This window comes from Phaseolus vulgaris, chromosome 5 (assembly GCF_051622355.1).
Source record: "Phaseolus vulgaris cultivar YP4 chromosome 5, ASM5162235v1, whole genome shotgun sequence".
NCBI lineage: Eukaryota > Viridiplantae > Streptophyta > Magnoliopsida > Fabales > Fabaceae > Phaseolus > Phaseolus vulgaris.
The window spans coordinates 36,088,758-36,107,439 of NC_143502.1; the positions used below are offsets into that span (position 1 = coordinate 36,088,758).

An 18,682-nucleotide genomic window follows, 5' to 3' on the forward strand; every position below is an offset into this window, starting at 1 on the left:
TTTATTACATGTTACTCAACTCGTTTACCAATTTGAAATTTATGTGTAGTCGTGTTTATGGAGGAATTCAACATTTTTCTAAAAATGTTCAATAAGATAATATATGTTGTTTTCTTCTCTTATGAACTTAATGATAGATTCTCTAAAGTTATAGGTTAAATATTTAAAGTTTTTTCTTTAGCTTTACAAGATGAAAAAACATTATGAGTTGAGTGTTTCATAATCTTTTTTCATATAATTCCAAGTTGTTTATGGTCTTAAATTTACGCCAATAAAACATTATTGGGCATGTTATTAACAAGTCTACAATATTTATGATTTTTTCCGTCGTGAGATATAATAAATTCAAAACCAGTTATACATTTCCCATCAAATCAAATTCAAGTCAAATCAAATAAGATTAACAACTTACTAACAAAACTAGTCACAACTCCTATCTTTCATTATCTTTAATTCAAGTTGAGCATTAGAGACATATAAGTTGTATTGAGAGAGTATTAACTCATTGTACTTAGTTTATAGTTAGTTAGAACTAATTTTGTTATATTTTAGTTAGCTTAAAGTTAATTACAACTAATTCAATTATATTGGATAGTTTGTTAGCCAACATAGTTAGTCTTATATGTTGGATAAATACTTAGTTTGTACTTTATTTAGTATTTCTAATCAATAAAACCAAAGTGATTTTCTTCTATGTTTCAATATCCTGCACACAAATTTCAAATATGAACAATGTGTTTTTCTAACAGAGAGAGACCTAAGCAACTATCATGATGGTAAGAAAATTGACTTGAAGTTCCCTAATCATTTAATTGAACTGTGTAAGCATAAGTAGGAGAAGAATGTACAGAATTTAGGATTTGTTACTTGCTTGGAAGTTCTAAGTTGTAAAATATGCTACAAGAACACCACCTAAATTATAGCAGAATGATTGCTGATTAATATACTAATTTGTGCAAAAATCTCAATATATGCTACAATTCTACAGCCATGTATTTATCCCAAAATGGCAAACTGATTCTAAAATTGAAAACTTGTGATAAAACTCAATTCTAGCTTTTCTTGCTTCATTCTGATGTTTTCTTTGTGCCTTATAACTACAGAGTGACTAGTCAATTTGGGAGAATGCAGTTTCAAAGACAGCTGAGAATATAGAGAGGTGTTTTGCGTGAATTGAGATTAAGCCCCACATTCTGTAAAGTTGTGGAATGCTCATATCTTTAACATGTTTTTAACAAATTACATCCTTTTGCATGCAGAATCTCATGAGGCTAACCAATCATTTTAATTGTCCTCATAGTTTGTTACTGACACATTGGACGTACTATTTGTGTAAATTAAAGCTGCTCTAACTTTCTGCTCTCGTTTCCCTTTTTCCTGCCCAAAAGCATCAGGCTCCACAATGAGAGTTGCTATTGTCACAAGAGCAAACCAATTTTTCATTGAAGTTGGTGCCCAAGAAACAGTTCTAGCAATCAAGAGGAAAATAGAGCAACTTCATGGGGTTCCAGTGGCTTCACAAGTCCTTTCAGTTACTGGGTGGGAACTAGTTGATGGATTAGACATGGATGATTATCCAATAGTCACTGAAGGTACAAAAATTGACCTCACCATCAAACCAGTAGAGCCACACCCTAACAAAATGCAAATCACAGTGAAATTTTCAGCTAAAAAGCTCAACATTGAGGTGGACAGAACTGACACTGTTCGCAGCTTGAAGGAAAAAATTCACATTCTTGATAGCACCCCCATCAAAAGAATGACACTCTACTTTTCAGGGACTGAACTGGATGAAGATTTTAGAACCTTAAGTGAATATAGCATTCGGGAATTTTCTGAAATTGTTGTGTTCCTCAAGACCATGAATCGATCAAGAGATGAACCTCCCACAAGGAAGTTAAGCTTGGTGGTACAAACTTCCTCTAGCTTGCTTAATGCAGCCACCATTCCATTGGAGATGAGGGATGCAAACACAGTGAATGACTTGAAGCAGTTACTGATAAGCAGAAAGATTCTGCCTGCTGATGACTATTTGTTTATACACAGGCAGAGGATCATGCGTGATAGTTGTAGCCTCAGGTGGCATGGAGTTGAAAATGGAGACTGTCTCTATGTGTTTAAGGGGACAGTTAGCAGTAGTGGATATGCATGAACATAATCCTAGGTATACTAACTATAAAGTGTTGAAACTTTTTTTACATTATCAGTTTCATGCATCAGAGTTAAAAGACTAAACAACATTATTTTACTTAGTGTGCTTGTTATGTCTTTTGAAAGAATCTGTCATTTCTTGATACCGTTTGCTACTTTCACCAATTTACATAAATCACATTCACTTGGTTAACTAACAGCAACAGCAACAGATAGCATAAGTAGCATCAGTGATCATATTGAAAGAAAAAACATCAGAGAAAAGTCATTATTTAATAAATGTTTAATCAGATTTTTACAACTTTAGAATTCAAATTTTCTTTTAAAATTGATTAAATGAATGATAATAGCTAACACAGACAACCTCAGAATAGTAGAGCTTGAAGTGCAATATTGGTTGGCTTTGCTTGTTTATTATTTGTTAAGGAGAATCACTGAATTTTGTGGGAATCTCTGCCATTAAATTGAGTACAAAATGACGAAATAAACGAATAATGAGCGGCCAATCTGAAGTGGCTGCTACCATTTTTAACAATTTAGGCTTCTCTTCTACGAAAAATATCTTTGAGGACAAAATAAAGAAAATCAGAATGAAGACAAAATAAAAAAATTTCTCGTATGTTCAGATGCAACCACTATAATTAAGAAGAATAAATATCAAGATAAAATAGTTAAATTTAACACATAATATTTCGTCGAGATGAAATGAAACAAACATTAGTATTATTTTATTTTTTATTATCAGAATTCTCATACACGTTTTGGCGATCTCTTGAGTTCATATTTGTATATCATTATTCTTCCAAAATAACATGCATTAATCATTCGTCAAATTCTTCCTACACCCAATTTTTCTGAATATGCACTTTATACACTTTTAAGTTTCCAAAATGTCTTTTATTTTAAAAATGAAAATCCAGAACTAAAAATTTTTATTATGAAAAAATAATTCAAAATAAATTATCGTGTTCTGGAAATAAAATTATGAAATAAAATTTGAAAATTAAAATCTCATTTTTCTAATAATGTCATTTTCCAAGAAACAAAATCTAAAAACGTATTCTAGAAAAAGAATTCTAAAATTTAGGAAAGTGTTCCAAAAATCAAAATCTAGAAAAGTATTGTGAAAAGAAAATTCTAGAATGTATTTTTATCCACATTATCTTTTATTTAAAGATATTTTTGTCATTTCACATAAAAATGGGTAGATAGAAGTCCAATTACAAAGTTTCTTTTCTTTTACCTTCATTAAACTTATTACCAAACCAATCTTAGAATTGCAAACATCAGTGTACAATAAAAACTGGCAAATGGCAACTGATTAATAGGAACTGAATGATGGGATAAATCTAGGCTAAATGAGATGTGTAATCTAAACTATAAAAACAAATTATTTTTGAAAAGCAAAACAAATACTCCTTTGATCCTTAGTACAAGACAAATGTTAGAAGAAATCAATGGTAAATTTATTTTGCATTTTATAATTTTTATGAAATATTAGATTTATCATAAGTTTTTTTCTTAATGGATAACAAGATAATTTTAAAAGTAATTACTAATGAGAAGAAATTTGATACATTAATAACATTTTTTTAACAAATTTAACTGAATTAATTAATTTTATTGATATGTTAAAAATTACTTTATAATAAAAATAAATAAAGTACAATATAGAATAAAATGGAAAAAAGCATTAACAACATTTTTTTCCATTCACTTACCGTGATTGTGTTAGACTGGGCCCATACACAAGCACAAGACCAAAAAGACAACCCAATTGGATGAAAAACTTTATAATAGGATAAACTCATGTGTCTTTAGGAAATGTCTGTCATTTTATTATTATTATGTTTTTTATTATTGAAAGGTTTTGTAAGGCTCATGACCCTTTTTTACCCTTATAGGGGACTAAGTAATATGAAAGAAGGCAGAGAAGTTTTTGGTAAACCTTAGTTTTAGAATAGCAGTAGCAAAAGCCTAACAATTTGGTACTTTCATTGTTCCTACCATGGCCCCCCAACCTCCATCAAAAGATCTGAACGAGGCATTAGCCAACATCCAAACAAATCTCACCGACATCCAAAGCCAACTGGCAGAAAACACTAGCATACAATCTACCTTAGAGGCTCAGAATGACCACCTTCACTCTACCTTCACGTCCATCCTGGATCAGGTTGCTCTCTTGACTCAAACGGAGACTAAAATTCCACACATGAACCAGCAAAGTAGCCCTCATTCCAATCACTCAAACCAGCAACCATCCACCACCCCTTCCATACGACCACCAACACTCAACCTATCCTTCTTTGATGGTACAAATCCACTGGATTGACTTTTTCAAGCAGACCAATATTTCTCCTTCTATCAAATCCCCCTGGACCAACGCATTCCTATGGTGGAATTTCATATGCAGGGAGACACTCTCTCATGGTTTAAATGGCTACACAATAACCACCTACTCACAGATTGACAATCCTTCACAAGGGCTTTGAAGCTTCCTTTTAGATGACCCATAACTCCTAGCTGAACCCAAGGAGGAGATTTCCCCCACACATGACCACACCAACACTATTCACTTCCACCTTTCACCTCAAGTCCTATCTGGTACTATTTCCCCAAAAACCCTTAAATTCACAGGTTTAATTCATCACCTCCCTGTTACCGTCCTTATTGACTCGGGAAGCTCCCAGAACATTCTTCAACCATGTATTGCCCACCATTTAAACTTAGCCATATCCCCTAACCCACCCCTCTCGGTAATGGTTGGAAATGCGTTCATTAAGTGTCAGGGTATTTGTCCATTGGTGGGCATATCTCTCCAGAACTTTACCTTCACTATTCCCTTTCACCTTCTTCCCATTGAAGGTGCGGATGTTGTTTTGGGCGTGGAATGGTTGAGCACGCTAGGGTCCATCCAAGCAGATTTCTCAATCCCCAGCGTAGAGTTTACCCATAACAACCAACATATTACGTTGCAAGCCACCCACTCACCCAACCCATCAGCTACCACTTATCACCAATTTTGCCACTATCTATCCAATAACTCTATTTCCTCTTTACACCTTCTATCGGTGGACACCCAACACCGCTCCCATACAACCTTAGCCACTACCATTGATAATCCTGCATCCCCTTTATCCCACCTACCCTCACCCATCAAATCCCTTCTTCAGGAATACCAATGTATCTTTCAAAAACCTAGAGGGTTACCTCCACAGAGACCACATGAGCACCATATTCCCCTGTTATCTAATACCCCACCAATCAAAGTGAAACCATACCGCTACCCACATCACCACAAGTAAGTTATTACAACATTGATCTCAGAAATGTTGCAAGAGGGCATTATTCAACCCAGTACAAGCCCATTCTCTTCATCGGTGCTCTTAATAAAAAAAAGATGGAACATGGCGTTTCTGTGTGGATTACAGAGCCTTAAATGCAGCCACCATTCGTGACCACTTTCCCATTCCCACAATTGATGAACTGCTCGATGAGTTAGGCTCAACTACTGTTTTTACTAAAATAGACCTACACTCAGGGTACCACCAAATACTGCTTCTCCCAGAAGACACTCACAAAACAGCGTTCCGCACTATAGATGGCCACTATGAATTCTTAGTCATGCCATTTGGTTTAACTAACGCTCCTTCTACTTTTTAGGCAGCAATGAATGATCTTCTCAGACCATACCTCCGCCGGTTTGTCTTAGTTTTTTTTATGATATTTTGATTTATAGTCCAAGTTTGCAGGACCATATTGCTCACCTACAAACTATATTGGAAGTGCTACACACTCAACAATTTTTTGCCAAGCTTTCCAAATGCAGTTTCGCAACCGCGGAAGTTAGTTACTTGGGTCACATTATTTCTGCTCAGGGAGTCCAACCAGACCCAGAGAAGGTCAAAGCCATACACGATTGGCCTCAACCACGATCACTCACGGAATTACGGGGTTTCCTCGGCCTCATTGGATTTTACAGGAAATTCATAAATCACTACGCCACTCTCGCCGCTCCTCTCACCGACTTATTACAACACCACAAATTTACATGGACTGAGCTCGCGCAACAAGCATTCAAAAAATTAAAATTACAGATGAAGACAATGCCTACACTACACCTTCCAGATTTTAAGCTGCCTTTGTGCTCGAAACAGATGCCTCAGCAGTTGTCATAGGAGCCGTCCTTAGCCAATCAGGACAACCACTGGCTTTTTTCAGCAAAAAGATGAATCCCAAGCTCCAAGCTTCCTCCGTATATGTTCAGGAGATGTATGCCATAACAGAATCAGTAAAAAAATGGCGTCAATACCTCATAGGACAACATTTCAGAATCATAACAGATCAAAAGAGCCTAAACACACTCCTCTCCCAAACCATTCAAACCCCAGAACAACAGAAATGGACTGATAAATTGCAGGGATATGATTTTCAAATTATTTACCAACCTGGGAAGGAAAATGTCGTGGTTGATGCTCTTTCAAGGCAAGGTCAGGATTCCACTCTCATACTGCTTGCAGTGTCGTCCCCAATCCCGCAACTTATTCAAGAACTCCAAACTTTTTTGCCACCACAAAAGGCCAGGAAGTGGTCCACGCTTGCACAAGCAGTCAACAACAGCCAGACCTGTTCTCCACTAGCCACAGTTTACTCTTTTTTCGCCATCAAATATTCGTGCCAGCATCAACTGATTTCCGTCAGCGCATTATGACAGAGTTTCATGCTTCCCCTTATGGCGGCCATTCCAGCATCAAACCAACCCTCAAACGCATAGCCGCTTCATTCTACTGGCCGAAATGGACTAAAGACGTCCATCGTTTTGTCCAACAATGCTCCATATGCCAAAAAAATAAATATAAGCCAAAAAAATAAATATATGCCAACCAAAACTCAGGGTTTACTGCAACCATTACCAATTCCAAAACAATTATGGGAGGATATATCAATGGATTTTATTACTCACCTTCCAGTCTCAGCCGGACACTCGGTCATTTGGGTCATGTGCGACAGACTCACAAAATATGCGCACTTCATCGCTTTGCCCACACACTTCACGGCCCAACAACTAGCCAAGCGTTTCTCAGTAGAAATTTGTCGCCTCCATGGACTACCAAAAACCATCGTTTCAGATCGCGACCCCTTGTTTGTTAGCACATTCTGGAAGCACCTGTTCAAAGCACAAGGAACAACGTTAAAATTTAGTTCATCATACCATCCCCAAACGGACGGTCAAACAAAGGTACTGAACCGCGGCTTAGAGGCCTACCTGAGATGTTTTGTGGGAAACCAACCAAACAAGTGGTACAAATATCTTCACTTGGCAGAACTTTGGCATAATACAACGTACCATTCGGCTATAAGAACCTCCCCGTTCCATGCGTTGTACGGTCGAAAACCACCCACAGTAGTTGACTTCTTAAGCATCCCAAACGCTGGAACCTCCATCCACGAGACACTATCAGAGCACACCATCATCCTCCACGACCTCGGGGAGCACTTGCGTCGCACACGCCAGCGCATGTGTGACCAAGCTAATCGTCATCGCACAAACCGTAGTTTTGAACCAGGAGACTGGGTGTGGGTACGCCTACAACCCTACCGACAACACTCATTGGAACGACGAACACACCAAAAGCTTGGCCCGCGTTTTTCAGGCCCATACCAGGTCTTATGCCGCATCGGCTCCGTCGCATATGAGCTTCAACTGCCATCGTCGGCGCGAGTCCACCCAGTTTTTCACGTTTCGCTGCTCAGACCTTTCAAAGGACCTGCGGAAGAACACTCGGGTCTTTCTACCAAATCCAAGAACTTGGCACTTCCAACACCACTTAACTCATCTCCCAACCCAAATCAGAACGCTCTGAACTCACCGTACCAGGAAACCAATGAAAACACGCCATGTGTTACACTCACAAATCACACGGACTTAGCTAGCATTGAGCCTCACGCTCACGCGCCCCACCAGCAGGCCATCTCCATGCCTCATAATCACATCAACACGCGTTCTGATAGAATCAACAGCAGTGCGCCACGTGTCCCACTCACAAGCGGTGCAGTTTCCCCACGCCTCGAGCCCCACGTGCACCAGCAAACCCTTCCCACGCCTCTTAATTGCCTGAACACGCTTCCTGACGGAGCCAACAGTAGTGTGCCACGTGTCCCACTCACAGATGGTGCAGCTTCCCCACGCCTCGAGCCCAATGCTAGCACTCCACGCAATACAAACCCTAATCCTGAAGCAACTCAAACGGTGCCCCTTTCTCAAAACCCTAACGCACCAGCAGTAGCAAAAGCCTAACAGATTGTTATTGGTCTTTCTAGTGTTAATATTTCACCACTAAGTCTATTGACATTACTAGGATTATCATATTCGAGATATTAGCTGTTTTGATTTTGGTTGCTTAATCATAAAAAAAGTATATAATAAGAGGGAAAACTAGATGAGTTACAATTGACCTTCGATGTTTAAACATATTTGAACCTATAAACAAACCTTCAATAATAGAAGATAAAGGGACAAGTGTCACCCACTCTCTCTTTCTAAAGTTAATGTTTCAGCTTCAAGTTCATTAACATTGTTAAAATAAGAAGTGGACTTTAAATTTACCTGATATCTTACAACACTGACTCTCATAAAGTAATGTTTACACCAACTTATATATTATCAAATGTTTTTATTTCTAGTTAATACAAAATCTCCAACTATCACATCCATTATGGAAAGATGTCATCCGCAAAAAAAAATGTACAGTTATATCTATCGATGAAAAAATCATCCAAAAAGATTTCAATATTGTTTGTTAGACATGTATATGTATTTTATTACAATCTTATTCCTCGATTTCGACCAGAAGTCATAAACAATAACTAAACTAGTAGATAGTTGATAGTAAACAGGAAATAAACGCTTTTGTTAGGAAAGTATCTCGAGAAATGAGAAATTTCAGTTTTACACAGCCCTTTCAAATTTTTACAGCAATGTACTTGTTACAAACATTTACACAATGCAATATTTCCCGGATGAATTATTATGGACTTGTGATTACTCAAAGGACAAAATTAGTCAAACGAGATAAATAACTGGGATCTTTGATGGAGAAGTAGGACACGAAAATATCTTTTGCTTCCACCTGAGGAGCCGGTCCAATAAGTCCTGCCACATCATATATGTAGAGATTTTGATTTTCTCTGCAGAAATATTTTGGGTGATACGAGATATAGGAACCAAATTTCTAGCTTGCTACATGCAGCAGAAGATTACAGCAAGATAAGAAGAGGCACATGGATTCATAATCAGATATGCTAGACAACCTTGAACTTATGGAAAAAAATTGCAGCTGGAAGTAATGACATGTCAGATTTCGCCCTAAACTGTCACTGACCCAGGCCCTGAGTCCGACCTGACCTACAATTCAACTTACTGTTGCTTTCAAAAGTTTGGTTCTCTAGTGATCCCAAAAAAAATATTATTGGCAGGACCAGACAAACCTTGCAACTTCATCATACAATTATACTTTTTAGGCACAACGGCACCAGCTCTTGAGCACAGATCCAATACAGCTGGAACACGCCCATAAAAGTCTTTCCTTTCATTCACAAGTACAGGAGGATCTTGAGGCCTTCGTCTCCATACCATCTTTGGGGGCACTAAGTTATCCACATTAGCTTTCATCCAAAAGTGAGCTCCTTTCCAACCCTCATACTTGAAAACCCCACAGAGCCTAGCTTTATGGCCAGATGGCCCAACATGAACCTCAGAACAATATTTACAAACTTTTACTGGATAAACCAACAACAACTTCTCCACCCCAGACCTAAGAGTCTCCCAAGCAGTTAATGTTTTATTAGCTGTAGAGGCAAGATCGTCTGGTAACAAATGTTGGGATTCAGGCACACTTTCACTGGCAGCCTCCAAGTTCCAGCTACTTGAATTAAGGTTTTCCTCCTGGAGATCAGCCCCTGCTTGCCAGCACAGCTCAACAACAGCCGGAATGCGATCAAAGTCAAACCTTTCATTGTGCCTAATAACACTTTGGAACATGTAGTTCAGGTGAAATGTTTCAACAGGGACAAGTATATCATTCAAACCACCTTTGATCCACTCATGAACCCGGTTTTTGGCACGATGCTTGTAACCCCAGCAAGTCTGAATTAAATGTCCCTGCTCACCAATATATATCTCTGGACAGAATCTACAAATAAATTATATAAGAGATAAGAATACGACTGCACAAAAGACTTACAATAACAACTTTATCATTTTAAGTAGAAACAACCAAGACGTCGTTACTGACAGCATTTATCATTTATAACCACCAGAAAAAATACAATTGTTTGTTCACATATATTATAGCGAGCTAATGTTATGAATCTTCAGTTCTTTTACCAAGAAAACCTCAGCGTTTTATTCCATCATTTTACTATTTCAATGGATATTTAAACCAACAAAAAAAAGGATAAAAACAAGTCCTGTGTTAATCAATGATTGTATGAACAAGATTACAAATTTATTTGATGACATATCAGTGCAGAAGAAGCTGCCTAATGCAAAAGCACCCACATCAAATTTAGAGTAACAGTCCCGAATACTAGAACTAAAATAAAATCGAGTTGCATGGTCCTTGTTGTTAACATCCATTTTCAATATCAAATTTATACGACAAAAGCTTTCAACTTGATCCCTATAAATATTCAATAGTTTTGAAATTCACTCACCTCGTTTTTGTCATTATAAGAAAGTAAAGTCATGGAGTTACAATAAAGCACGAGTGCCAAATTAAAAAATAACCATAATCACATTTAAGAACCAAAGAAACTGCTTAATGTTCTTCTTTTTTTGTCTGATTTGTAACACTCAAATTCAAATTAAGCTCTAATATAAAACCAACAAATTGGAAATATTCTACTAGTATCAGATCAGATCAGCACTAAATAAGAAAAAGGAATTTATTTAAAATACACTAATAGTGTAAAGACTTTTTAAAATGTCATCAAATGTTGACAGGAGGTCCCGTGTCTCGTAAAAATACTTTAAAAGTCATTTAAGATCATTTTTTTTGCTACAGACATAGGTACTCCTTAGGAGAGGTAACATGCTCAAGTCGACTACTATCTTTACATATCAAAATTATACTCAATAAAAATGTGCATCACTAGTGTAAATCAAAATGCATTCACAACCCACTCCAAAAAAAAAAAAAAGAATAATTGACTCACTTGCAAGCCGTGAGAGGAAGGAAGTCAAGGAGGGTAGAAATGCCATGGATGAGAACATTCCTGGCTTGGAGAACCTCGTTGGCAACCGGAACCATTGCGCGAACCGGGTAACCCTGTGCCCGTTTATCGATTCTCTTCAGAATCATCGGCCGCAGCTTTCTCAGGTCCACTTTCGTGCCGTACAACCGCCGAAGTTTACCGGAGAACACGAAACCGCACCGCGCCATCTTTCTCAGACCCTCCATTCAACCTGCAATGGAAAAACACAAATTCTTTTCAGACGGGCATTTCATCGAACACTTGGACGTCATCAACAAAATCCAGTGGAAGTTAACACCTACCTCGTACGACGTAGACGAGCTACGAAGAATCAAAGTCCCAGTTCAATTACGTATTCTGGATCGTTTCTTCTTTTTCTGCGATTGATGTATGCGGATTGAAGAAGATGGAGTAGCCGTGTTGCGGATCAGTGGTAAGATTTGAACGTAGCAAATGTTTTGTAGGCGACACAACATTTGAGAATAAAACTAAAAAACATCTCTATTTTGATCTTGGCAAAAAATACTTTTTAAACACGAATATGTTAAAAATAGTAATAAAAAGTAAAACACAAATTAATTTTATATTATGTAATTTATACTATCGTATAAAAGATATTTTTTATAATTTTTTTATGTTATCTTTTAACTATAAAAATTTACTTTTTACTAAATAAAAATAATTTCTTTCTTTAAATAATTGAAAATCTTTTCTCTACTTTAAATTAATTAAATAATTTTCTATTTGAAAATAACAAGCACTTAAATATTATTTCAATATTTTTAATAACAGTTTTATAAATTATATATTTTTAAAAAAATTACAATTATTTTAATATAATACAAATTAGAATACACATATACTTTGACGCATGTTTTTGTTAATATCTTATTATTATTAGATAATGTAAATTAATTTACTCTTAACTTAGTATAATATGAGACATAAATTATTTTTTTTAAATTAAAGAAATTTGTTAAAGAAAAATATAGACTTAATATAATTAAGGAAAGTGTTATTTTTTTTATGTCAAAGTTAACATTAACCCAATAATAGTAACTTTATTTTCGTAACTAAAACCATTAATGATTGTCGAAATAAATATTGATTTTAATTAAAAAAATAAATTAGTTAATAGGCCTGAAATATCTTTTTTTAATTAGATCTTAAACTAAAAACATATATAATTAAGTTATTGATCTTGTATAAATATTAAATTAAATCCAGGTTAGACTAGAACCGTTTAAAATTGTTGGAAAATCATAGTTACCATTTCAAAAGTTACATATAATATAACTTTCAATTAGTTAATAATTCTAACCATCTATAAAATATTTTTTAAAATTAGTCATGTATTATGATGATGATTTTCTAGAAATTTTTCTTTAAAACTTCTTCAAAAATTAAGGCTTTCTTTGGTTTGGGTTGGAAGTAAAAAGGATTTTCAATTAGTTAATAATTCTAATCACCTATAAAATATTTTTTTAAATTAATCATGTATTATGATGATGATTTTCTAGAAAAAATTTCTTTAAATATCCTTCAAGAATTAAGGCTTTGTTTGGTTTGGGGCACGAGTAAAAAAGGAAAGAAAATTAGTAGAAAATGAGTGGAAAGTTTAGTTGTTTGAATGTATGGAAATTGTACCGGTCGGCACTGGATAAACCATGTCATTCAATCTCGGTAATCGACCAACGACATTAATATACATTAAAGACGCTCAATAAATGACAACAATTATGGAAACTTCCTACTAATCATATAATCATGTATATCCCTGAGAAACCAGCTAACACTGATTTAGTGGAAGATATTGATTTATTAAAGATATTCTTCAAATATACTAATATACCAATATATCAATATTCCAACATACCAATATACCAAAATACCAATATATCTCCCTATAAACCAGGAATCATGCTATAAATCAGTGATATGTGATATATTCGGTCCATTACAACAAAACAAAGACTCATGACTAAACACTATAAATAAATAAACTCTCTACAAAGGTGCAATGTACGTTTCAATCAACTTTCACTATACACTTTTATTACAGAGTACTTACTTGATTGTCAGGGTACCTTTTTTAGGTCAACCCTGACCGATCACCAACAATTAAAGGAGGAGACTTGAAGTGAGGAGTGAGGAGGCAATCGACACATCAACAATTGTACAACCAGTTTCAAGTACAATCTAGGTCCACTTTGTCCATACAGATACATAAAATAAGTTCAAAGTAGTGAATTTGAAATAAAAATTGTAGAAGATTTGATTAATGTGACTGAAATATAAAAAAGATTTAAAATCATTTATCGAAAGGGCCTACCTAAAATTGGGTATGTTTTTGTTTTAAAATAAATATAAAAGTTTATATGAAAAGATTTTTAGTATTTATATATTTGTGAAGTAAATTTTTAATTAAAGAAAATATTGGACAAATTAATTTTTACATCCAAATATTATTATGTAATTAAAAAAATATTCGTAATTATAATTAATAGCGTGCTTATAAAAAAAATAGTTTATAATAATCATGCATGAAACATGAAATCAACTACATAAACAAGTCTAAACAGTAGCTGATAACAATAAAAATAAATGAATCTCAAAATAAAAATATAAAATAAACAAACCACAAAATTTAAAATGAAATTGCAATAACAATTGTTCATCAAGGTGAACACTACAGTATAGAATCTGTAAGTTCATGAATGCTGTCTTCAACCTTCTCAATCTTGATGTGGACATGCTCGAGACACTGAAATTAAAGTATCTAATTAGGATTTATTGTTTAGGGGTTATGCATAAAGTATTTAATCAAAATTAACACATAATTCATTATAAACAAATTATAAACAAACCGTAAATTATTATAACAATTCATGTATATATTAAGAAAGCAACATGTCTAATTGATTAAGTTTAACATTCATAATTGATTATGAAGAAAAGATTAATCGATTTGTTATGAGAAATTTAATGGATTAAGTTTGTTATGTTAATCAAATATGCTACTTTTAAGTCAATAAAATATTTTAAATTTAAATATCCAAGATCCTTAATTTGGATGTCTGATTTAATGTTTGTTTAGTTCGAGCAATATCTTCTTTATCATTTTCTGTTAATATTATATCATTCACATATATCAATAATGTTATAAAATATTCTTCAAAAGAATTAATAAACAAGTAATGATAATTCATTCCTAGATTGAGTATACCCCGCAGGATGACAATTTGGAAAACCACTCTTTGTTAGTTTGCTTAAGGTCATATAAAGCCTTTTTTAATTTACAAACTTTTCCTGGTTGAATAGAAGTCAATCCAAGAGGAGCAACCATTGTATACATCTTCTTTCAACACTCTCCAGGTAAAAAGGCGTTGTTTATATCTAATTGTTTCAATTCCTAATTATGGATAGAAGATAGAGAAAGAAGCAACCACTACAAGAAAATCATGAAATAGAAACCAATTTTTAGAGACCAAAATAATTAGTTGCAATAGTAACTAAATTAGAGACCATTTTAGAAACTAAACAAAAAATTGATTTCTAAATTAATTTCTATTATTATTAAGTAGTTTCTAAATTTGGTCTTTAAACCCTTGGTTGTTAATTAGATATCAATTAGAAACTATTTAACAATAATAGAAACTAATTTAGAAACCAATTTTTTCTTAGTTTCTAAATTGGTCTCTAATTTAGTTATTATTACAACTAATTATTTTGGTCTCTAAAAATTGGTTTCTATTTCATGATTTTCTTGTAGTGAACCTTATGGTGGTCATCTTTGCTACTGGAGAGAAAATATCAAGGTAGTTAATGCCTTTTGTTTGTGTGTATCCCTTTGCCACTAGTCTTGCTTTATACCTTTCAATTGTCTCATCAACCTTATATTTTATTTTGAATACCCATTTGCAACCTACGACAAATTTGTCCTTAGGCAGAAGAGCAGTCTCCCAAGTTTGATTTGACTCTAAAGCATATATCTCACATTGTATAGCTTTTCTCCAACAGTCATGTTTCACAACTTCAGAATAAATGTTTGGCTCAACACTGAAGAAAGAGACCTAACAAAGATGTGTAAGAAGGTCATAAATTATTATAAGACAAAACAAAATTTCAAGGATATTTAACTCTTGAAGATAAACTGATTTGATTCAAAATTTTGTTTTATGTCATGATCTTCATTGAAGTTTTGGTCTATACGGAAACAAGCTTCTTCTGGAATCTTAATGTTTAATTCCCAATTATTATTACTATTATTTTCAACATTATCATAGGGTGCAAGAATAACTTGTGATGGCTGACTCAAAACAAGTTGATCTTCAGTAAAAAAAAATTGATCATGAATGTTAGGACTGTTAGTTTCATTGCTAGTATCTTGAACCCTCTAATAGGAAAAACATATTCATAGAAGACAAAATCCCTAGACACAAAAATGTCTCTTGATTGAATATTCAACAAAATATATCATTTTGTCCCCCTTTTAAAACCAATAAAAAACACATTTTGCCCTTGGATCAAATTTTCTTCTATTTGTTGACAAAGTGCTAGCATAAAATAAAGAACCAAACACCTATAATCCATTAAATTTTGCTTCAGTATTTTCCAAAATCTTGACAACTTCAGATTTTTGTTTTAAAAGAAAATCCACGTGTACCTCGAATAGTCATCAACTATGGTCAAGAAATATTTATGACCATGAATTGATGGTATTGAGTATGGTCCCCAAATATCCACATGAATCAAATCAAAACATTTTTTTGATTTAGATGCAATAATAGGAAATGAAAGTCTTTTTTGCTTTGCAAAATGACAAACATCACAAACAAAATATTTGTTATATTTAACAAAAGGAAAGTTATTATGTTAATTATTTGAAATATGACCTAATCGAAAATGCCAAAGGGTTTCTAGATCACTGACATTAACCATATTGATGGTGTGTGTAGATTTGATGGGTTTGATTTGAAGTTTCTGATCAGATGGGATCCTGAATATATAAAGTTTATCTTGCCTCTTAGTAGAGTCAATCATCTTCAGAGAGTTCTTGTCCTGAATGTGACAACCATTAGATTTAAATGTAAGAACACAAGATAGTTTATCAATCAATTTTGCTACTGAAAGAAGATTAAAAAAAAAGTAAGGAATATACAAAACATTGTCTATGACATGATTTTGATTGAGAAAAACACTTCCAAAATAATTGGAAATTACTTGATTTCCATTTGGTAATTTGACATAAATAGGATTAATTTGATGGTATAAAGTGAAATAAGTCAAGGATGAACAAATGTGATTAGTAGCACCACTATCGATAATCCAAAAACTGAAGGAAGAAATAAAGTTATTACCAGTTTGCGTTGTCATGCTGGAAGGAATAACAAAGACTTGATTAGAAACATTGTCACTGGATGTGGCCTGTTGTAAAAGAGTTAACAATGTTTGATATTGCTTAGGAGTAAAATCAATTTGTTGAGACTCCACTCCTGACTTTGAACCTTCATGATTCTGCTCATTATTATTAAAATCTGTATTCTGAAAAAATTGCATTAGTATGACTCTAATCATGGTTATGATTTTTAAACTTGAAATGAGGTGGAAAACCATGTTTTCTATAGCATGTATAAATGGTATGCCATGTCTTTCCACAATGACTACAAATTTTGGAAGTATATCCTCTTCCATAACTTCCTTTTCCGTAGCCAACACCTCTGTCATAGGTTGTAACATTGTTTTTATAACCTCCTTTGCTAGTTGAAATCATTGCCTTGGATTGATCACCAAAAATTTGCCTTTCTTGTTGTGTAACGAGAGAGAAAACTCTATTAATAAGACTTGAGTTCTCACATTCAAATAATTATTATTTAGCTCTTTTAGAAATTTAATAATATGGTCTTTTGCTTTAAATTTAGAAATATTCATAAGAGCATTGCAAGCACATAGTAGGTAGTGGGTGGAAAAGATCAAGTTCATCCCAAAGAATTTTTAGCTAAGTGAAATAGTTTGTAACAGTAAACTCACCTTGTTTAAAAGAAGAAATCATCTTCTAAATATCAAAAATACGAATCATGTCTCCTTATGAGAACCTTTTGTTTAAATCATTTCGTATGTCAAAGGCATTGTCTATACAGATGATTCTGTGTGATGGATTGAGAAACAACCTTGAGAATCCAAGAAATAACCAACATATTGGCTCTCTGCCATGTTGGAAACAATGAGATAGTATGATTGAGAGCTTTTATGGTTTCATCAATGAAACCTATTTTGTTATTTGAAATTAGGCTCATTTGAACGAGACCAATGATGATAGTTTGGTCCCTCAAGAATAATAGGGACAATGAGAAAGAAATGATTATATGATGAACTAACATGATAAGGTGAACAAAGATCTTGTGAGGGATCAACAACTTCACCCATGGATAAATGTAGCAATCAGAGCTCTGATACCATATTATAAAATAGAGTAGAGATGAACAAAAGAGAAAAAGGAAGACAAAGGATTTGAGAATGAATATCTCTTATATTATTTCTATTGAAATCAAAACAAATAGTTTGAATATATACAAGCAATACACTCATTTTAGGTCTAGCTAAAGAGAGAGAATGAAAAACAAAGAGTCAATCAATAAATACTAGAATTAAAACAGACAAAGACAGATAAAGATAAAGGTTATTCACATTTTCGGTTGCTACATTTATTTATGTTTGGAGTTGTTGATCCCTCACAAGATCTTAATTCACCTTATCATGTTAATTTATTTGATAATATTTTCTTTCTCATCGTCTCTAATAGTCTTGAAAGACCAAATTATCATCATTGGTCAAATTCATTTCAAATTATCCTTATTTCAAAGAACAAGATAGGTTTCATAATGGAACAATAAAAGTTCCCACCATACCAACTCATTGTTTCTAGCATGGCAGAAAGCCAATATACTAGGTCTTTCTTAGATATTCAAGGTTGTTTCTCCATCCATGTCACATAGCATCATCTGTATGGACAATTCCTTTGACATATGGAATGATTTAAAGGAAAGGTTCTCACAAGGAGACATAATTTTTATTTCTAGTCTTCGAGAGATGATTTCTTCTATTTGTTGACAAAGTGCTATCATAACATAAAGATCCAAACAATGTGCTCGTGATTTGCTTCAATGTATTTGCTTTAAATCAAATCAAAAGTGGGAGGTTGCTCTTCTGCCTAAGGACAAAACTGCCATAAGTTGGAAATGGGTATTCAAAAAGTATAAGGCTAATGGAACTATTG

At 34.0% G+C, this 18,682-nt stretch overlaps 2 protein-coding genes across 2 annotated transcripts; one reads left to right on the forward strand and one right to left on the reverse strand.

Annotated features, from left to right (window-relative positions):
• The first annotated feature begins 1,402 nt into the window (after positions 1-1,402).
• Positions 1,403-2,152, forward strand: LOC137834364 (Ubiquitin-like superfamily protein). The gene has a single exon (XM_068642420.1). The coding sequence runs from the start codon at positions 1,403-1,405 to the stop codon at positions 2,150-2,152; it is 750 nt and encodes a 249-aa protein (XP_068498521.1).
• A 6,889-nt stretch (positions 2,153-9,041) lies between these two features.
• On the reverse strand, positions 9,042-11,909 carry APO4 (APO RNA-binding protein (DUF794)). Its single transcript, XM_068644087.1, has 3 exons — positions 11,709-11,909; positions 11,368-11,617; positions 9,042-10,343 (listed from the first exon to the last, which is right to left on the reverse strand). The coding sequence occupies exons 2-3, from the start codon at positions 11,610-11,612 to the stop codon at positions 9,581-9,583; spliced, it is 1,008 nt and encodes a 335-aa protein (XP_068500188.1). The 5' UTR covers positions 11,613-11,617; positions 11,709-11,909; the 3' UTR covers positions 9,042-9,580.
• Positions 11,910-18,682: the final 6,773 nt, after the last annotated feature.

Excerpts from the sequence above, each read along its gene's own strand:
- LOC137834364 (XM_068642420.1), top strand. The coding sequence starts at position 1,403 with ATGAGAGTTGCTATTGTCACAAGAGCAAACCAATTTTTCATTGAAGTT.
- APO4 (XM_068644087.1), bottom strand. The coding sequence starts at position 11,612 with ATGGAGGGTCTGAGAAAGATGGCGCGGTGCGGTTTCGTGTTCTCCGGT. Across the intron at positions 10,344-11,367 it reads CTTCCTCTCACGGCTTGCAA|ATTCTGTCCAGAGATATATA; the intron begins GTGAGTCAATTA and ends ATTTATTTGTAG.